Raw genomic sequence first — 22,820 nt, forward strand, 5'->3', positions numbered from 1 at the left:
AGATAAATATTGGATTTCCCTTTGAATACTAGGTGAAAATAGCATATGATTGAGAGATTGAGGATATAACATAAAAATAATGAGATGACAAGATAAAATGTGAAAAAAATTCTGATAGTAACACCTTTTTGTTCAGCGACACAGAATTTTCTCAGTTTCCTCTTTTGCAGCATTTTTAGTAGAAATGGTGTCATGCTCTGCATTCTTGACTCCCCTGAGAGCTCAGCATGAGCTTCATGCAGAACGCTTCATGCTGATGATACAAATACAGTATTTCAGGGAACATATGCTGCACTTGAGAGAGATTTCATTAGTCAGACAGCACTAGCTGTAGCGTTGACAAGCATTTCCAAGGTCAGAGCTAATATCTACTCTGCCTCTCCTCTTTGAAGGCAGATTCTTGAATCTCAAAGTTGCAGTCAATTGAAAAGAACAAAGAAGCCATTCACTCTGCCTCCTTCCTTCTTCAGCCCAATTAAATAAAGTCATTCAGATAACGATTCACTGCGCACATGCATGGTCACATGCCTCTACCTCTATGGTAATTACAAAATAAAAACCCTGGGAAGACAGACAGGAGGAGGGAAGGACACTTTTTTGGTTGGTTTTGTAGTTTTTCATCATCTGAAGATTTTGGCCCCAAAAAAATGACAGGGTTAGTTTTTATATCCACTCATGGGTGAAAGCTTGGGTTAAAGACATAAAAAAGTGTTGTTTCTATTCAGTTTATCATGATTTACAGCTCTTGAGTTTCATGTAATGTGATAAAACTCTGGGAGTGGCCAGTGACATTATCAGATGAGGAAGAAGATGTGAATTGGTGTATTTGTATTTTAAATAATAGATGTTTTAGCTTGTTTGGGGTTTAAAAAGCACATAAAATCTTCAGAATATACACACAATATGAATCCACACACAGACCTAAAGGTTAAGGTAGTTGGTGATGCTTATTTGTCTTTTTTGCTGCTTGAAAACAACAGAAACTGTTGAACACTTCAGCTGCAGTTGGACTCCAAAAATAAGTGAAAGGAACGTGAATATTAGACTTACATTTAGATTTATTTGCCCATTATCCATTTCTGCAGGGTTGGTGCATTGGCATTTGCATGACAAGTTTTCTATAATTAAAAGGTTGATAATATGTCAATGTGTTCACAGCTTGTGTCTGTTGTTAAGGCAAGGGAAATCAATTCTTGCAGACTTAACCTCACAGGCTGATGCATTGATTCCTTTTAGAATATGCTCAGTAAGAGTCACATTTTTCACACTTTGAATTATGTTATAAGTGAGGACTTGTTGCCACACATTGCACAAGAATGATTTACACCTGCCTAACACCTGACATGTTGCCTCTGTCTTCTGTGTCCAGGTCTTAGGGTTTGAGGTGGACTCCATCAACTCTGTCCAGTTCTCCAACCATACAGGTAAGTCTGACAAACCTGCATATTTCTCTGTGAGCATGGTTGTATATATGTGTATGTGGTGGGGTTGAGCTGGTATGTGTGGGCGTGCATGAGTCAGTCAGTGCTTCTGGTGTCGTGATGAGGTGTTTGTGAGTGCCAGAGAGACGGTTGTTGTTGAAGCTGTGGCTGCACTGAGCCTGACAAGTCGACAGATGAATGTGCCAAGTTTTTGTGAGGTCAGTGGGATTTCACTCTGTGACACCAGAGCCACAAACACAGAGGTCGCTGAAGGGGAAAACTTCATTCATACTTAATTTTGGCTTTTTCTAGTGATGCACTGATCCAGTCTGATTTAATACATGTGTTAATAAACGAACTATATTTCTGATTGTGAAGATTGGACTGGGAATGATTCGTAGGCATCATGCTTTCCCGTAACTGTCAAACATGTTAGATTAAAACAAATATAATCTGATATTGGTATCAAAATCTGTTCCACAAGTGTGCTACTTTTATCACTCAGGCTTAGTCCACATGTATGCAATTATTTCACAAAACTGAGGTATTTCTGTGTTTTGACCTTTTGCACCAACGTTTTATGTCCCTGAAAATACACCTTTTTTGAAACTCCTTTCAGGATGATGATTTTTATAAACTATGTCACACAGCTCTCTAGGTATCTGCAGTGAAAGATCTGCAGTAAAGACTAGGCAGAGCAAATATATTACATGATAGAGACTATTTACATGATGGTGAACAGTGGTTCCTAGGGTTTTGTTACTTTCAGTCCATCACTGGACGTTTCCCCTGTCCTCTGGATTTTTTGATACTCTAGCTTTCTTCATTTGTTTAAACTCAGGGTTAAACCACATCCCCTCCAAACTCAAACTGTGAAGAAATTCCCTGTAGTTGTAGAAGTTGTCAGTGTAATAAGTAGAGGGTGTAGAGAGCCATCAATACAGTATGAATACATAGGCTGGTTGATCAGTTATCCTGTCAGATTGATAGAAAGTCAAAACATCAATCTACACGTCACCTTTAAGCTACGCTTTTATTTTGAAGTTCCTCCCACGAGCCTGTTGATAGTTTCTGCCCAGCTGCGCCTTGTCCTGAACTTTCAGACAAGCTAGCTGTAGTTGAAGTTTGACCTTTTTTGTCCCTTGACAATTGCTATGAGATAGTTTGCAGCTAGAAATCACTCTCCCCTCATTATCTACCCATGGCTGAAGTAGTGTGAGCAGTGCCTGATACAGACTCTGCAGCTAAACAGAGAGAGAAGCAAGTGTCCATTGTTTCATGCCTCCTTTTATACACAAAAGGTACACCGGTGTTTTAGAGTAATCAGAGAACATGGTAAGAAAAATGTTTGATACTTAAAGTGTTTGCTGATCTTAAGTCAACATATTTCAACAAAACTGTGCATGCTTATATTTCTCATTAAAAACATTTGCAGCTTTTAAAAATTGGCACTGTGCAGTGAAATACAGGTCTTCTTTTTTTAAGAAGACCTTTATGAGCAAAATTGTCAAAAACCCCTGTAACTTTGTGAAATTAATGCATAGAATTGTTTGAAAATCATATTATTGTAGGCTCCTCTATAGAATCAGATCAAAATTACTATATTCTGGCAGATTTAGTTGTACAGGAAAATCCATAGAATCATTATCAATATTTTATCATGATGAAACTGGGGATTTGCAGTACCAAACAAGAAATACCTCCAGACTGCTTAGCCATTGTTGTTAGCTCCCTCCATGCTCTGCACAGGTTGATCAGAGAACTGATGCCAGAAGCTGTGGATTAGTAGAGTTGGTTGTTACTTAGCCAAAGTCAAGGGTTCAATCTCCCGCTCCTGCAGTCCAATGTTGATGTGTCCTTTGGAAAGACACTTAACCCAAAACTGTCATCAGTACTTGATTTAGCTTTTTGACTAGGGATTGAACTGATATCTGATACCCCAACTGGATGGGACCATTTCTTGCTTTTTCTCTTTGTCAGTCCTGGAACATCTTAAATGCTGCAATATCAGTGTATTATTTTTTCTATTTTATGCCAAATCATAGAGGCTTCAACATACTGTTAATGTTTGCTGACTTGCATTCTGCTTTATTCACTAAAATATCAAGGACAATGAAAGGATAGGAAATACACAAGTCTTTTGGAGATCATGTATGCAACCACAACCACCTTATCTCATAAAGACCTGAATGCACAATGGAGCTTATTACCTCCGCCAAGGAGGTTATGTGATCAGCAGGGTTTGTTAGTTAGTTTGTTTGTTAGTTTGTTAGCAACATAACTCAAGAAGTTGTGGACGGATTTTGATGAAATTTTCAGGAAATGTCAGAAATGGCATAAGGAAGAACTGGTTAGATTTTGGGAGTGATCCAGATCACCGTCTGGATCCAGGAATTTTTTAAAAGGTTCTTTACTATTGGGAGATAGGGCTAATGGCGGAGGTCTGTGCTCTCTGAGTGCTTTTCTAGTTTCAGACTGGCACAGATGTTGTGTTTGTACCATCCCTTGGTGCCATTTTAACTTGTAACATTTTGATCAACTTCCAGTCCCATGAATAAGCTACTCACCTTTTCTTCTGTCTTTTCTCTGATAAATGCTCTCAGGCAGATCATGTTATTCTTGCAAACTGATCTTCAAGAATGACTCAGCTGACTGCTGTGAAAACAAATACATCTGCCCAGCTGTTACATGCTGCTTCACTGTGGATACAAGAAATATCTTGTCTCAGAAATCCTCACAGTGTGAGTACATAATGACAGTGTTCAGATTAGCTTGTTCTTATGACTTGTCTGTGAATTAATTTCACAAGTCAGATCCTCTTTCCTATATTTTTGGAGTGATCCAGTTCTCTGTATCAAACCCCCAGAAGAAACTTAAAATCAAATGCCATTTCTTTAGATATTAATAGAAATAGTAGAGCTGTGAGATCAATTAACCCATCAGTTAATGGATTTAGAGCAAAATAAATCAATAATATTTTGGCAATATAATAGTTGATGTGTTTTTGTTCAGTCCCTTAAATATGGAGATTTCTCTCTTTATTCTCTTATTTTTATCAAACTCACTATTGGAGGTGGTTTGGATTGACTTTTGAAATAATCAGCAGATTTATTGAACAGATTTAAAAGACAGCTGTTTATTTCCCTTAAGGTTGACCGTATATATTTAATTATCTTTTAATAAGCAACACCATGCTGTTTGTTTTGTCGATGTTTTTAGGGTGTCAAGTGTTGTGTATTGGAAGACCTTGACCCCTCATGTCACCGTTGACTAGTTTTTCATTTGTTCCAGTCTGAGAACTAATTATAGCTCTAAATAATTACTTTGACTCAGTTGCGATCAGTTTTCATCTATAGAGTTGCTACCATCATGCATATGGCATTTGGTTTCTACAGCCATGGTTGTTTCAAAGCAGAAAGCCATGATTTCTCTGTCATTATTGCAGACATGAATGGCATTCATTTTTAAAATAGCGCAAGTAATCTGCTGTTATTGTGTGATGTCAGACTGAGGTTAAGATTAGTTGCTGGTGTACTTTAGGAAAAGTGTTGTGTGGGCGAGCAGAGGTCTCGTCTCAAGCTGCTAACATGTTGCCTGGGTTAAAACAAACATTAATGATATGCAGCTTTCTTTCAAGTCTAAGTTGATGAAAAGGCAAACTTTTTTTAAGAATGTAATTTGAGGTAAACACAAGATAAACACTCAGTGAAGAAATCACTAAACACAGTCAAGCCCTTAATATTGGCCTCCACAAGTCAACTGGGCCGATCCTTAGAAGCAGAAAGCCAGCACTTCACAAGGGGTTGTCCAGTGGGAACCTCCCCATGTTTTGATCAGTAAGTCAGTCAGGATCAGAGAGCTAAACAATGATCTCTAGAGTCCCAGAGCCATCCCTCTCCATACTAGCTATCACTGCCCACTGTACTAATACAGAGACATTCTTTACATTACTGCAACAATAACCTGGAGTTAGAAATTGACACTTTTAGACACTTACCAGTGTAACATCAGCTAAAAACTTCTTTGTAATGTTACAAATTTACTCTCTCAGTGCATCATTTTAAATGATTTAAATTGTTATCCTCATATACTTCTGTAACTATTTATCAGAAAAACTGAAATATTGCACAAATAAAGTTTTTAGCACAAAGATATATTTTATTTCACTTTGGGTCTATTGTTGAACTTTTATTATTGACTCACTGCAATGAACTTTTCAAAATACAGATTTCTATTTTGTATTGGACACCTGTGGTCAAATCATTTTTCTCTGGTAAGGACAGAGCAAAGAGACAAATAAAGAGCTGGAAAACACCTGTTGATATGAATCTGCATACCGACCTTTGTGTACACCACCCCTTGTCACAGGCAGGAAGTCACTAATCAAGGCTGTATGTTAACTTTTTTTGCCCATAGCGCTGGTGCTACAGAGGTTGACAATCTTGTAGCACAGAACACAAAACCTGTAGCACAGTATTTGTTACATCTCTAAAACCAACATTTAACCAAAATATATACTTGCTAAATGAATGTACTTAAAATACAAAACCAAAACAACCTAAATTATAGCTCTCAGTAATGTCTAACAAAGCAAACAGCCAATCATTGTTGGCATTGGCTGCTTGAAGGTGGTTAGAGCAGTATGATTTGGAAATCAGACCTTGAGATCAGAGGAGCAAATGAGCTCCACTCATGCTGCTGCTTGCTACTGTAATCCTTTGTTTGTATTAATTTTTTTTAACTTTGGGCAGGACCAACAGACAGCTGAAGTCTTTTCTCGTTCATCCTAATTACTTTAACTTAATGTGGTCTAAATTTATTTTGTATATACTGACATACTGTATAAACCCCAATATTGTGCATTCGTAGTCAATTTAAGAAATAGAGTAAAGTACACGTTTTAGGTTCTTATGTGGGCATTTCTAACAGATTTCTTGCAGGCTGATTCAAAAAGACCTAGGATACAGTTGGCCCACGGCCCATAGTTTGAACACCCTGTATATATTTAATGATACTCAAAGTAATAAGAAAAATATTTCTAACATTATAAGAAATTGGTCCATATTGTACACACTGGGTTCTGATGTTTATAGAGGTAATGTAAATGACTAAATCCCTATTTTCTTTCTGACAGTGTCATGACAACATCAGTACTATTAGAGTTAAATGGTAATTAAAACAAAAAAGTTTACCCTTTACCCTTACAATAAACATGCAATTTATGCAGTGTGGGGCTGTATTGATCTACTCCTCCGTGCCCCTGTCTCTCTCTCTCCCTCATCTGTCCATCACACACTGCTGTCTGTCCGTGTCTTATCGGACCTGTATGCTACATTCAGACACGTATTATCTTGTTAACATAACAGCAGCAGCTACGATATTAGTGAAAGGGAAAATACATTGTTTTATTCCTTAACCTTCAATCAGAAGTTAGCGCAGACTGAGCGATCTGTCCTCTCACCGACAGTTCACTCACTGTGACCATGCTCCGTGCGTAATTAGAGAAGTGGGCTAGCAGATACTCGTTTTTAGCATCGTCTAGCCTCCGTGCCTTGATAAAAGAAACTTGGGATTAAAGCAGCACTCCTCTTAAACATAACTATCACCTGTGCTGTGTAAGCCCTGAGCCTGCCTGTTCGAGCTGCTGCAGGTCACTTTCTCGCCATCGTATCAGCTGCAGAGTGTGACTGCGGAGAATAAGGCATGATGAGAAGAAATAATATTCTGCTTGAATTTAAATTGCGCCTGAAATATAAAATAAATGGGCTGGGAATGAATTTCAAATCTCAAATCAAAGTGGATTATGGTTTTTGTGGCAGCAAGTAAAACCTAAAGGCGCATGGCATTCACACACCTCTCTCACTTTGTAATAGCACTTGTGTGATGAGGAGTGAAAACCTCTTAGCAGAGACCAATTTTCTTGTAGCATTTGCGACATATACAGGTACATCTCAAAAAATTAGAATATCATGAAAAAGTTCAATATTTTTTGTCACTCTTTTCTGAAGGTGAAACCCATATATAGACTTGTTACACAGAGTGAAATATTTAAAAAAAATTAGAATAATAAGATCAATTAAAAAAAAGGATATTTTAACAGAAATGTCAGGCTTCTGAAAAGTATGTTCATTTCTATGAACACGTGGATTCTGTGCCTCTCCACTCTTCCTCCAGACTCTGGGACCTTGAAGAGTCGAGAGGCACAGAATTCGAGTTGCCTGAAGTCCAGTGTGAAGTTCCTACAGTCAGTGATAATTTGGGCTGCCATGGCATCTGCTGGTGTTGGTCCACTGTGTTTTCTGAAGTCCACAGTCAACGCAGCCATCTACCAGGACATTTAAGAGCACTTCATGCTTCCTTCTGCTGACAAACTTTATGGAGATGCTGATTTCATTTTCCAGCAGGACTCGGCCCCTGCCCATAGTGCCAAAGGTACCAAAAGCTGGTTCAATGACCATGGTGTTACTGTGCTTGATTGGCCAGCAAACTGGCCTGACCTGAACCCCATAGAGAATCTATGGGGTATTGTCAAGAGGAAGATGAGAGACACAAGACCCAATAATGCAGATGACCTGAAGGCCGCTATCAAAGCAACCTGGGCTTCCATTACACCTGAGCAGTGCCACAGGCTGATCGCCTCCATGCCACACCACATTGATGCAGTAATTCATGCAAAAGGAGGCCCAACCAAGTATTGAATGCATAGAAATGAACACACTTTTCAGAAGCCTGACATTTCTGTTTAAAACATGCTTTTTTATTGATCTTATGTAATATTCTAATTTTTTGAGACACTGAATTTTGGGATTTCATTTCTGTAAGCCATAATCATCAAAATTTCAAGAAATAAAGGCTTGAAATATTTCACTATATGTGTAACAAGTCTATATAATAAATGGGTTTCACTTTCAGAAAAGAGTGACATAAAATATTGAACTTTATCATGATATTCTAATTTTTTGAGATGTACCTGTACGTCGCACTGTACAGCCCTGCAGTTACCCAGTGGATAACATCACTCATGGTGCAGAAGGGTCTTACATCAAAACTACATTAATCTACCAGAAACATGAGCAATGAAATCCCAGCAGTGATCACTGTACAACAGGCAAAATCTTCAAGCTTTGGGGACACTTTCTGAAATTAAACCAGATGTTCAGTCTTTAAAAGTAGTGCTCTGTTAGCCAATGAAAGGGGCTGCTCTGGTTGGATCATGCTGATTTTGTAAATGTTGCCATGACTTAATACAATCAGTGATTGAAAGAGACTGAAATGCACAGATAATAACCTTCTCATGATAATATATTTATTTAAAAAAAATAACACAAATGTAGCTTTTAAAACTTTTTTCAGTTACTTCCCGTTTAATGGTTGGAAACATTAATGTGTTGTTTGTTTTTTGACTGCCTTGCCAGATGGTGTCAGATTGCCTTGTGGCAAAAACTGAGCTCAGTTCACCACTTTGTTGGAGCTCCCTGCATCATTGACACCCTCAGAGTCCTATTGAAATCAATTAGAAGGCTGTGTTTTTAAAGTGAGGTCTAGACAGGATTCCTGTGACATTCCAGCAGAATATGAGTCCATTAAGTATGATTAGGGACCAATTTAACAAGGATAAGACTGACTACTCTAATGATAGGTGTTAATGCTCAGTGCTATAATTGTCCTGTGAGAGGGCAGACAGTGATCTAGCTCAGGACGATAATCAGGATAAGAAAATATTTTAGTTGTTTTTTCAGTGACCTTACTCAATAACACCTAAAACTGATGCTTGTGTAGTGAGATTGTGTCGCTGGAAAATAACATTTTCATTTTCTTGGAGGCAGGATGTAATTTGGTGTGACTTATTGAAAGAGACGTTTGCATCTGAGAGAAAGAAAGGATGGCTGGCGAGAGGGACGAAGAAGGTGAATAGAGAAGAAGAGAGACAGGTTGTTTTTGAATGAGAGAGACAGACGGGAGATGATTGAGAGAAAAATGGAGGGAGAGAGAGAGATAGCAGCAAACAGCAGCAGACGCTGAGAATTGCGACAGCAGCAAATGATGACGACAAAAGCAGCTCTAATCTGTAGGCCTGCCTTCACTCTCTCTCACACGCAGCACCCTTACTGCTCATCTCTTTTTCTTAGCCCCTTTGGCTTTCTCCTGGCTTGTTGCTTAGCAACCAGAACCCCCCCCGCCACGTGACCTGGCTGTGACTCACCTGGAGCTGCGACATCATCGGCCTGCAGCAAACATGACATACGCAGACACACGTGCAGCAATGCATGCTTTACATTTGCATTCATGTCACATCCATATGGGAACACAACGTTCTCTACACAATTTCACACCCACACATTCAAAAACACACATACATCAGTTCAACACACCTCACACACAATGAAGGGGCCTGTTGATAAATGGGTCTGTGTCCTCATCCTCCCCCAGACTCCCCTCTATTCCTGACTGACCAGACACTCTAGCTACCCGCTGCTCTAAGACCTCCTGCTGTCAGTGTACTTCCTGAAACTCACAGATTGTTGTTTTTGGTCAGAGTCACATTGTGAAATGTTTCCTTTTTGTATTCATTGAAGTTTACTGCGGTCGGTTACATCAAGACTGGGATGTCTGGGTCATGCTGGCAGAGAGAAGACGGAGTCTGTAACTTAATTCCAAAATGACAGACTCTAACACATCTGAGGTAACTCAGTTATAAGCAGTTGAGCATACAGTCATGTGGACTTCCTCCTTGTGTCTGAAGATAAGCATTACTTTGCAGCACTGACACTTAGGGAAGACGAATTGTGTATCCTTATATTTTTTTAAATGGTTTTAGTGTTTTCTTGATTCAAAAACTTTAAATCAGCTAGTTCTTTGAGCTACATGTTTGACTTCAGTCTCCAAAGCCAGCTGTTCTGTGGCTTTCTAAAGCCACTTGACACACACTTCTTTTTCCTTGTGGATCATTGGACGCGGATCCATCTCTAACAATTAGAAGACCATCAAAAAGATCACCCCCCAATATTTAATTTATTATATGAAACTTCCATATGTTTTATATTCATCAAACACAAGGTGAAATATTTCAAAACTTTAGTTTTTATTCTTAAAGATTACAGCCTAAAACTCGTGAAAATGACAAATCCAGTATCTCACAATACTAGAATTCTACAAAACACCAATCAAAAAGGCTTTTTAATACAGAAATATTGGACATTTGGAAAACGATGTTTACACATGTACTCAGTACTTAGTCGGGGCTCCTTCTGTATTTTACTGCATCAGTGCTACATGGCATGGAGGCATTCAGTCTGTGGCACTGTTAAGGTGTTATTAAGCCCAGGATTGTCTGATAGCAGCCTTCAGCTTGTCTTCATTGTTGAGTCTGTGTCTCTCATCTTTCTTTGACAATACCCCCGAGATTCTCTATGGAGTTCATGTCAGGCCAGTTTGCTGCCCAATCAAGCACAGTAATACCATGGTCAGAAAACCAGTTTCTGGTAATTTTGGCTTCACTGTGGGCATGTGCCGAGTCCTGCTGGAAAAAGAAATCGGTATCTCCATAAAGCTTGTCAGCAGATCAAAGCATGAAGTGCTCTAAAATCTCCTGACAGACTGCTGTGTTGTCTCTGGACTTGATAAAACACAGTGGAGCAACGCCAGAAGATGACATGGCACCTCAAACCATCACTTACTGTGCAAACTGAAAACACTGGACTTCAAGCACCTTGTATTTTTTGCCGCTCCATTCCTCCTCCAGATTTGGACCACTGAGAAATGATCCGGTCCTTTTTCTCTTTAGCCCAGATGAGACACTGATAATATCAGTGGTTCAGGAGTGGCTGGACACTAGGAGCTAGTGATGTTCCTAGTAGTGTTGGTGAGATGAAGCTTCATGAAGCTTTGAAGCTTTCCAGAAAATCGGTTTAGAAAAGGGTTCATTTCTCAAGGCTTCATGCGCACACGAAACCACCTGCAGGCCAAAGTGTGTAAAACAGGCAGCTGTGATCTTTACCACGTGTTCTGTGATACACTATTATGTGTCAGTATCAGCTGTTTGGGAATTACTTTGAATAATGAAAAAGATGTATGACTATAATTTGTTTATATCAATAAAGTGTATCTTCAAGTGAAATCTTGAACGGAGATCCCCATGCACAGCCCAGGTAGTCAGGTGCCGGTCGGTAGCAGGTCCGCTACAGGCGAAACGCGTTGTTTGCCCTCAATAAACAGTAAAGTCTATCTCAGTATATGGCGGATCATGTATTTTCAAGTGAGTTAGTAATGACTATGCTATATTATATGCATGTATTATCATAATAAACATGGGCATCATATAATATATATTGAAGGCAGTAGGGGTAATATTCGTGTTCTGTGTCACTTTTGGGAAATGGCATTGGTTTAACTGTCTAACTCACCAAACTATCCGAAATATACAAAATCAACACTACCCAAAAATCTCCTCTCATAACCACACATTTTGGATGGAACCCCCTGGAATTTATATTGCTGTCAAACCTCAGCGCAAAGATCTGAACCACTTGCCAAACCAGTCACATGGTACAATGGACAGCGAGGTTTCAGATGTCACCTGTGACGTTACTCATGTGAAACGATACAAGCCTCGGTACGCGCTTCGCGGAAACACTTCCTATATTACTCAATACACGCTTTGAAAAATCGGCACAGCACTGTGCCGATGCTTCGAAGCTTTCCAGTGGGGTTCCATGGGGTTCCATCCAAAATGTGTGGTTTTATATTTACAATCTTTGATCTCTACAAGGCTCAGATCATCTTCTGAGCAGAAAACTGATGTTTAACATTTTTTAACATCAGAGAATTGATATAAAATATAATCTATCCTTGAATTGACTTCATTGTTTTAAAATTATATTGCATAAATGTATGTTAAGTACAGGGCATTGTTACATCCTTACCTCTGAAACCAAAAATTGTTACACATCCAAAAAACCTGTATACAGAAAAGTTCTACCTACAAGTTTACATGGGTCAGTTAAGTGGGCCAGTTTCTTGTTTGTCTTTGTTGGTACTTTTCTGTGTGTTGGTATCACTGGCATTTTATCTTTACCCTTACATCAATGACTAATGTGAAACCTTTAATAGGAAAATGCATCATGTCACTCTCTGTTAATGTGTGTGAGAGGCACAAGTTGAACGAAACAGGGGCCCACTCACAGATCGACAGCTCCATAGTGCCACTTGAGGTCTAAAGTTCTGATAGTACAGAAGAGGTTTCAGCAAATGGACTCAAACATCCACAGTGAAAGTTCTAACAAGGCTCACATAACATGCCAACTCTAAATATCATAGATCAGTGACATTGTTGAATTTTCCTAATCACTGGGGTTATTTTATTAATCTTTTTTGTCTTAAACTTTCAACAAACTTTATCAACACCTATTTTTCAATGTATAACTTAGCTAATGTACTTGAAATGTTCCTCTTAATGTTTTTTTTTTCCTTTAGATGAACTATAATATTGACTTATTATTGAATGTGCTCAGATTAAAATACAAGTATCCTATCTTCTGACAAAACCAGTGTTTGGTAGTTGAATTGCTTCAATATGTGCCTGCACTCAGGGGATTTTAATATGCACATATAAAGTGGCTCAATTGTTGTTGTCTATTTGTGTTTGTGTAAATCAGGAATGTAAATATATGGCTGAATGTATTAGTCAGCATCTTCTTTGTCTCCTCTTGTTTCCTTTCCACAGGTTATTCTCATTGGAAAGGCCAGGTGCTGACAGCAGATGAGCTCCATGTTCTTTATGAAGGAATCAAACTGAACAACGTACACCAGTATGACTATGTTTTAACAGGTAAATACACAATAAAACAACATCTGTAGCTGCTTGTATTTCAATGCAAATCAAGCTTTATGTTAGAATGATATCCCCCTTTCTCTTTTTACAAATCCTTACTTTTAAAACATTGCCCTATTAGTTAGTGCTGCATTACAAGGCTTTTTCTCCCGTGTCTTTGTGTCTCTGAGAGGCTTTTATTATTTGTATTGTTTAAATCCTGGAGAGGCAGGGGAATTTTCAAACACTACAGCTGCTTTAATGATGGTTGTATTAGAAAAGCTGTAGACAGAAAACAAATAAAGACAAACTATTAAACTTAGAGAGTGAAATTACTAATTAAGGTTTGAAAGCATGAAAAATGGAAGTGTATGTGTGTTGTGTTAAGGGTATACCAGAGACACATCCTTCCTGGAGATGGTCGTGGACATTGTTCAGGAGTTAAAGAGAGCCAACCCCAACCTTGTGTATGGTGAGTATGCTTACTTTTGTTTGTTTTACTCCAGAGATCTGATTTTTAATAAAGGCAATGGCAGGAGGACGCTGGAAGGGGGACCATAATAGGAACATGATTTATTATTTTACAAAAAGTATAGTTTAAAATAAAAAAGATAACTTTATGGTTGATGCCTTGAAACCTTACTTAGCATGAACTATTTAGTAAATGCAAATATTTGAGCACACTGTAATGAAGACTACATGCTGAATTGATTCATTTACTGCTGTGAATGCTGTACAGAAGTGGTTTCTTAACTGGTCTCCTCTCAGAACATATTCGCACCTCCTTAAGCAGAAATCCTCAACCAAATTTCTAAAAATTGTCAACAACTCAAATGTATTTATTAAATGGCTCCAGTGTAGCTCACTTGGTTGCACAGATACCCATATAGAGAAGCCTTAATACTCAAACCAGTAGTCACAGATCGATTTCTGACCCTCGTGCTGTTTGGTGCATGCCTTCCCCTGCTCTCTCTCCAAATATTTCCTTTCTCTCTTCAGCTGTCTTGTCTAAATAAGGGCAAAAGGCCAAAAGATGATAACAAAAGAAATATGCTGCAGTTTGGACTTTTGATGGAGCAAAACATGATTAAACAAAGAGACAGGTCAAAACAAGCATATTTAAAAACTGCATCTTTTTACTTGGTAAAATGTACATTTTGTTTTTATTCTAGTTATTATGGAAACCCCACCTTTTTAAATCACAAGATTACAATATAAACAACTGAACATTTCAGCAAAACAACCAAAATTTACTCTAAATGGAGTAGAATTGTTTTATATGGATGCACTGTGTGTCTATTTAGTGCATCTGTACATCATAGACTCTTTGTTTTTTGCCACATTTTTATCCCAGGCACATTCACAGCCCACTAAAAACAGCTTTCACCAGTTTGGATCACTGCTATACTGTATGCAGCTCTACTTGGTAATCTTGGATGATATATGACCTCTCAGTGACAGAATCAAACTGCTGCTTCTGATCACTGACCCCTCATCCTGCAGTGTGACTTCTGTTGGTGCAGCAAACTTTAATTGACCTTAAATAACCAGGCTTGAAACAAAAAACATTTAACTTACCAGAGAGCAAACTGACCAGTGTTGAAAATTACAACAAATGACTCTGTTTGCTCCTCTTTAATCTTCATAGCAGCGCTGAGATTGGGATATGAGCTCTAAAGCACTCAGCTCCTCCTAAATGGAACAATCTGCAGAAGCTTTTAAATGAAACAAGCTAATCCCTTAATCAATTTAAATCTGTTTGACTGACACAGAACAGGGTGAGCATGTTTCTCTGAATAGATGATTTCCCTTGCGTTGATTTTCTTGGCCTACATGTTGTTTTAGTTGTTGAGTTTAGTGCTATGGTGTTGTTTGATATGTATAATTTTCGGTGAATACCTCAGCTTTTTTTTTTTTTTTTTTTTTTTACCAAGGGTAAAACCAGGTCAGTGGTGAAAAATGATAGGGGAGACAGTGTCAATATAAAAAATCTTAAAGGAATGATTAATGCCACACTAACTCAACTTATGTACAGAAGGTGCTGCGTTTCCTCAGGATAACTCAGAACAGTGGTCTCTTTCTTTCTCTCCCTTCAGAAAGCTTTTAATTATTATTTGTTGCGCAAATCAGCTTTACTACCATCCTGGCTGTAACTCAGCCTGCAGAAACTGTGTTAATAGATGAATTGAAGATGTACTTTCAGTCATAAACCAGAATCAGTCAGTAGATGCCGTGTTCCTGTATGACACAGTAATATTAGTAACATTGCTGTAGATTAAACAACAGACCATATATAAGAAGCTCTCACTGTAAACTTAACTGTGTTGTATGTTGGTTGTTTTCCATGTTGATGAACTAACTACTGATTTAAGCCATTGTTTTGTTAATTCACATCTCTGACTAGTTTTAAACAAACACTTTATTTGAGAAGAATATAATTTTGTAGGCACAATGTTGTAGAAATCCAGGCATAAAGTATAATTTTTATGTTGGCATCTTATCTCCAGTTATATAATTTGGCACTGTTTGTGTTCACTGAGTTCTGTGCTGCAGAGATTTGAACTTTGCACTATAATGCAGTGTCCTCTATCAGAGTAGTTAGAGCACACAGAAAACATCCACTGTGACATTTAAGTGTAATTGTGCCCTCAGGACAAGTTTTATATTTTGATCTCCACCACTAATAATAATGAAACCATCAGTGTGATGGTACTGCTTTATGTGATGTTTAAAGTAATTTAGAGCCACTTTTACAACACTTTACACTTTTGACATTTTTAAAGAACAAAGACGCTTAAAAGTATGTCATTTATTTTGTCGTTTTTAATTTTGAGTAAGACTCTCAACATCTCCAGATTCATGCCTAAGTAATGCTATGATTCTCAGCAGTTTTCGGGTTTTTGTCTGAAGTCTGACTCTGAATGTGTTATTGTCATTTCAGTATGTGACCCTGTCCTGGGTGATCATGGATCTATGGTAAGATTAGGGACATTTTGTGCTTTTTGCTGTAAATGTTCTGTATGAAAGGTAGTTTATGCTGTTGTCATTATATAGACACTGAATCTACTACATATACCTTTACTCTGTATGGCAGGGTTAAAGTTTGTCCTTGTCTGACTCACTGTGGGTGCAGATATGTATAATACAGAGAGTAAGATCATATTCTGTCTTCAAGTGCTCATAGTCTGAAACCATGAGAAAAATAAATCTCTTTTAAGGTTAAAATTAAATAAGCTCAAACATGTATTTATTTGTATCTAACTTTTATTTTACCAGGGGAAAAAACTCACTGAGATTAAAAATCTCTTTTTCAAGAGTAACAGCATATGTAACTAAGTTTCAGACTAACAAGTTGCAGACATACAAACTAAAAAATTGTCAAACACATGAATACATTGTAGTGTTTCCAAAATAATGACGCTGTACTTGGGTGGTAGCAGTGGCAGTCATGAAACCTGCCTAATTTTGTAGGTTTATTTGTTGTTTTTCCTCTCTTTAGTCAGTATTTATCAGTAGATGCTCAAATACCATCGCTCACTCTTGAAATATTTTACTAAATAGTTCTCGTAATCATGGCTGGTGAGCTGCATTTATGAAGACTCATTTTTGTAGAGTTAGTGCATTGAGACCATTATCCTTGAGGTCAGAAGTACAGGATGATATCGGCAGCAAGCAAAAAAATGTTAAAACTATGATGAAAATAAAGAAGAAGAAATAGTTTACTAATATACTTGGGTGGCGGTAAATATACCTGGGTGGCCCTCCAAGAAACTGCCACATGTGGGAAACATTGCATTGAAAAACAAGATATAACAAGTAAAAACAGCAAGATTTGTAAAGTTGTCTTCCTCCAAGTTATTCAGCATCCCCATTTAAGCTTTATATTTGTGTATCACTTGTTTTTGAGCCATGTTAGTATGTTTTCAATGAATCATGTGGGTCTAACTTGTATTTTCTTCCACAGTACGTTCCTCAGAATCTTTATCCGGTCTATAAGAACAAGGTGGTTCCTGTTGCAGACATTATTACTCCTAACCAGTTTGAGGCTGAGTGAGTACAAGTGTTTTTAACTCTATATTTGCACATTTGTGTCACCATAGAATAAAAGAGAAACAACCTAACATGGCTTTTCTGCAGTCAGAAGTGTTCTGAAATAACACCCTGATAGTTTGACTTACCGGCATGTCTGTTTGTAACTGTGTGAACATAGCAGAGCTTCATCTTTATATAATGCCACTCATGATGTTATCTAACGCCTATATTCTGAAAGAATAAAATAAAAATCTGTGTCAGCACCCAAATATCTTTCTTGTTAACCCCTTTAAGTATATACTCACATGGCTCAAAATGCTGACTTTTTAACTACGGTGTGCAGTTATATCATACATATTCTTGTTAGAACTGTTGTCTAAAAGTCAAGATACTCATTTTTTATGCCCGTGGAAGCACAATCAAATAATAACATACTGGATGTATAAATAAATATTATTCATCTGTGAGGTACAGTGCTTAACAATTTATTAGACCACCCTAACCCTAACCAAAGTAAGGTTTATGCCACAGCTGCCCTAAGTTAACAGCATTGGTAACTACCACAATCTTTTTTTATGTTTCTGCAATGGTTTATACACCAATATGTAGAAGCTCTTTAACCCAAATGATATTTTTGATGCTAAAATATAATTATTATTGTTATCCATGAATTTTCAAATTTACTGATTTACAAAAAACTGAAGAAATAGTAAAGCACATTAATATTTTTTGATTAATATTCAAATTATAGTTATTTACTTGTATTCCTGAACAGAAAAATTCGTTTTAGTGGTTGAATGTTATGCTTGATTAATTTCCGACTTCTCAGAGAAGCCCAGTGAGCTGGCTCAAATTTGGGTGAATTCAGGTTGAAATTCCTCATTCCTGTTCAAAAGGGTAAAACATGGAGAGCTGACTGAAAATGAAGTCCGCATTAAAGCACTTCATGATGCTGGATGGTCTTTGAGACAAATATGACAGGTGGTCTAATAAATTTATTAAGCACTGTACCTCTGTAAATTTGGATCTGAACAAAAAAAAGCAATACAATTTTAGGATAACTGTCGTGGTTTGCCATAATTCCAGCATATGTTATGAAGGATCCACAAGTTTATCAGGTTGAATGCCATGTCTCTGGGATGAGTTCTTCAGATACCAACATCTTTTGTTTCTAGATGTTTTAAATTGTTTAAAATGATCCTCCTGGAAAAAAAAAGATTAGGATGTTTTTATTGACTTCTTGTTTACTTGAATGGATTAAATGGTTGTGTTTATGAAAAAACAGCATCATTGATCATCAGTGAAAGAGATAACTGTGTCAGTGCATCCGCTCTTCAATTTTCACTGGGGCGCTGCTCCACCTAGTGGTGTAGAAAGATACTATAATGATTTTTTATCAGTTTTAACTTAATTTTTTTTTGTTCTAACATCTCAATAATGAGCCTTTATTTGGACATTAATGCAGTCTTTTATGTGAAAAGCTTAGTTTTTCTCATTACTAATTTACTGTTAAATGTTTCGTTGCTAGGATGTTTTAGTCATGGTCATTTGTTTTCTTGTGTTTTAGGTTATTGACAGGGAAAAATATCAGCACAGAGAAAGATGCCATAGAGGTAATAAATCACATAAATCCCTTGTCCTTTCTTACATCTTACCTTTTTTAACAGAATAATCTGTCTGTGTTGGTTTAAGAGACTGCAGCAACACATCCATGAAAAGCTTGTGCAGCAGTTATTCTTCTGTTTAAAGTTTTGAGTGTTTTGTTGGAGGAATAATCACTATTCTGAGATAGTGAATATTTCTTCACTGCTCTCCAGATCTGGGATGCAGACAAAGCAAGACATTTTTGGCTTTGGTTTAAAAACATTTTGTTGTGAACGTTACTTATAATTAACTGGGCAGTTAAATTGGACATCCCACATTGCTTTATAGGCTATCTTAATCTCACTTTATCTGACTCACTCATTGCCTGCAGGTCATGGACCTTCTCCATGCTATGGGCCCAGACACAGTGGTTATCACCTCCTCTGATCTACCCTCCAGACTCGGAGATCGCTTCCTGGTGTCACTGGGCAGCCAGCGCCATGGTGTGTAATGAAGTGTGCATAGATACTGTATGTGTGAGAAATATTTGCAACAACAGACAACCAAAATGAAGCACCAAGTACCTTGTTGTATCTTTGCTGTGCTGTTCAGTTCGCCCTGATGGCAGCAGGACGACGGAGAGGGTTCGAATAGAAGTGCCCAAAGTGGACGCGGTTTTTGTGGGAACTGGAGATTTATTTGCTGCTATGCTGCTAGCGTGGACTCACCACTACCCTAATGACCTAAAGGTAGGTAGGTCATTTGTGTTCATACTACACCCTGGATTCTGGGGGTCTCAGGGGAAATTCACCTGCTAGTAGACAAAAAGAACATAAAAACCAGTATAGCTCAAATACAACATTTTTAAGTAATTATGATTCTTCTAAAAAAGAAAAAAACAACGGCCTTAAGAGGGAGAAAAGGTGAGGAGAAGCTTTATTAAACTACCACTGCCTCTAATACTGAAATGACAAGGAAAAAATACTTTATTCTTTCTGTTAGATCAAATACCAAGCAACCCAAAAGTGGGTGGCAGAGCTGTGTCCAGTGAGTCATGAAAAAAAATCCAGGAAAAAGTCTATGATATATAGAATCCTTCAGCAGGAATATAATCATATATTTTATTCCACTAACTACATTTTTATATAAAATGTAAGTATTGGTCTTTCTCTCAAGATTTCAATGTATTTAGCTCTTTTCTCAGGATAACAAAGCTGGCTTTCCCAAGATAAGATTATTCCTTGAGAAACTACCAAAATTTCCAAGGTACCTCAGGAAAAAGAAGTAAGAATTGTACACATGTACAGTGCTTAACACATTTATTAGACCACCTGTCATATTTGTCTCAAAGACCATCCAGCATCATGAAGTGCTTTAATGCGGACTCTTTCATTTTCAGTCAGCTCTCCACATTTTTCCATTTTGAACAGGAATGAGGGATTTCAAACTGAATTCACCCAAATTTGAGCCAGCTCACTGGGCTTCTCTGAGAAGTCAGAAATTAATCAAGCATTAAATTCAACCACTAAAACGAATTTTTCTGTTCCGGAATGCATGTAAATAACATATTAATCAAAAAATATTAATGTGCTTCACTATTTCTTCAGTTTTTAGTAAATCAGTAAATTTGAAAATTCATGGATACAATAATAATTATATTTTAGCATTAAAAATATAATTTGGGTTAAAGAGCTTCTACATATTGGTGTATAAACCATTGCAGAGACATTAAAAATGATTTTGGTAATTACCAATGCTGTCAATTTAGGGCAGCTGTGGCATAAACCTTACTTTGGTTAGGGTTAGGGTGGTCTAATAAATTTGTTAAGCACTGTATGTTCACCCAGGTTTTTTTGCATGAAATGTTTTTGTACTTTCTCTTTTATGAATTATTTCCTCCCATCTAAGGTCAAAACTCAGACATTTTTCATTAAATACATCTGGCTGGTTGAACATTTTTTTTTCAGAATTTGGGTCACGATTTCTCATAAGAAGGGGGCAGTGGGTCCTGATGCCCAACCAGCTGAGAACCGCTAGGCTGAAACACTAAAATTGCTTACAGTTTTATTAGTGAAAAAGACCTCCCAAATAACACAAGTTTCTAATGAGAAACAACAAATAAACTCTTCTGCTGTCATCTAAACTAAAGACAGGCTACACTCATGTACACAAGTATGTATCATAATTGCTTTGTTTATATTTTCTCTTTCTTTCAGATGGCCTGTGAGAAGACCTTTTCAGTGATGCACCATGTCATCCAGCGGACAATTTCGTATGCTCATGGTAAGAATGGGCTTATTCTCAAGGCTTAAAGCACCTGTCAGGGGTTGTTAGCTGGTTATTAGGCAGACTGAAATAAATATGAATGTCATTTTAAAAATGGTAAAATGGTGTGCATTTAATAAAAATGTGTGTTTTGTGGCAGAAGAAGTTATTGTACCAACAGAGAGCATATATCTTAAATTTTGTAAGTCGTGGCCTTAAGAACTGTTAAATTATTTAGTTTGGGAGAGTTTGAGTGTTGTCCAGTAGTTTTCTGATATTGTAACTGAGTAATGATGCTTCAAAATATTTTGTTCACTAACAGTGATTGCTTTCTTGGTCTTTGCCTGGGGCCTTCAAATGACCAAAAACACCCCTGAAAAAAGAATAAAGTTTTTTATTCAAAAAAAAAAAAAAGTTTCAAAAGAAAATTTTACAAAAATCAAATTTCTGTTGTGACAGAATCACCGCCAAGTCAGTTAAACATTGACACAATGTGCAACATCTCACTTAAATAATATGCCCTTTTTCCTTTTCTTTATATCAGAGTTGGCAGGTCCTGGTCGGAGGCCCAGTCCGCCCCAGCTGGAGCTGAGGATGGTTCAAAGTAAAGCGGACATAGAAGACCCTGCTATAGTTACGGAGGCCACTCTCATATCCTAACATTACGAACTCATAAGACTCATACTAACCCATCAATCTCTTAAATCCTGTATCTCGGTAAATCTGTCATCACTGTAAACCTTGACTGTCATCTCCAAACTTCAACACCTCATCATCCAGACTCCTGAAACTCCTTTAGTATTGTAAACCCCCCTTAAGTCCCCTTAACCCTTTACCCCTTTAAATCCTCAGTGTCCTGACCCAGTAAACTGAACCCTTTACCTGTAACTCCTAACACCTTTAACCCAAAAAAGAGCCATGGATAGACAGAACATTTGTTCAGATTGGACTGTTGCTTCTTCTCTAACAAGCAATACATCTGAAAACTGCAAAGTTAAATAATTATGTGTCACAAACACACCTTAACTCTACTTACTATAAAATAAAAAGATTAAAATCAGGATTAGAGAAGACAAACACACAGGGGTAGAAATAGTTAAAGGGGTTTGTATTGACGTAAAAATAAAGTTACTTTAATTAAAACTGACATAGCAGAGGTAAAATTATTGGTATATAAATCTACTCAAGCAAGAATAAAAAAGTAATTAATTTAAAGTTTACTCATGGTACTGAATGGTTAGTTTTGATACCTGAGTCAAGAGGGTCAAAAAGTGAAGTGATACATTTCATTTGCACGTAGCTGACAAAAAGCTAGGACCTCATTTTTTCCATTTTGATTTACATGTGAATGTATACACCTTAGTCCGACCAGACTGGACGAGGCATTCTGCACATGCGCCATCCCGGAAGTGAATTAGCATAAATGCAGGAGTCTCATTGTCTCACACACTGGCTCTACACACCAGTTAGCTCTTAATATAATTGCAGTGTTTACATTGCTCACACTGAACAGCTATCGCTCTGTTTATCGATGGCTCTGCCCACCAATATTTCAACCCCCTCCCTGTCTTACAGCAGTGATGTAATGGTGACCAAGTCTAACCCTCTTCAAAATATAACAAAGGAAAAAAAAACGCACAATGTATAGTTGATGTATAGATGTTGTACTATAACTGTATTGGACCATCTGTATGATATCTTCTATCTGA

At 37.5% G+C, this 22,820-nt stretch overlaps 1 protein-coding gene across 1 annotated transcript in view; it reads left to right on the plus strand.

The window, feature by feature from the left end:
- pdxkb (pyridoxal (pyridoxine, vitamin B6) kinase b) overlaps nt 1-22,820 on the plus strand; it is a 35,870-nt gene extending 13,050 nt beyond the window's left edge. The window contains exons 2-11 of the mRNA XM_041789736.1: nt 1,370-1,424; nt 13,144-13,248; nt 13,619-13,702; nt 16,172-16,206; nt 17,195-17,280; nt 18,830-18,875; nt 19,238-19,349; nt 19,459-19,595; nt 21,063-21,129; nt 21,656-22,820. Of these exons, the coding sequence (XP_041645670.1) occupies nt 1,370-1,424; nt 13,144-13,248; nt 13,619-13,702; nt 16,172-16,206; nt 17,195-17,280; nt 18,830-18,875; nt 19,238-19,349; nt 19,459-19,595; nt 21,063-21,129; nt 21,656-21,771 (843 nt within the window). The 3' untranslated portion in view covers nt 21,772-22,820. The remainder of the gene's footprint in view (nt 1-1,369; nt 1,425-13,143; nt 13,249-13,618; nt 13,703-16,171; nt 16,207-17,194; nt 17,281-18,829; nt 18,876-19,237; nt 19,350-19,458; nt 19,596-21,062; nt 21,130-21,655) is intronic.

This window comes from Cheilinus undulatus, linkage group 6 (assembly GCF_018320785.1).
Source record: "Cheilinus undulatus linkage group 6, ASM1832078v1, whole genome shotgun sequence".
Classification (NCBI taxonomy): Eukaryota; Metazoa; Chordata; class Actinopteri; order Labriformes; family Labridae; genus Cheilinus; species Cheilinus undulatus.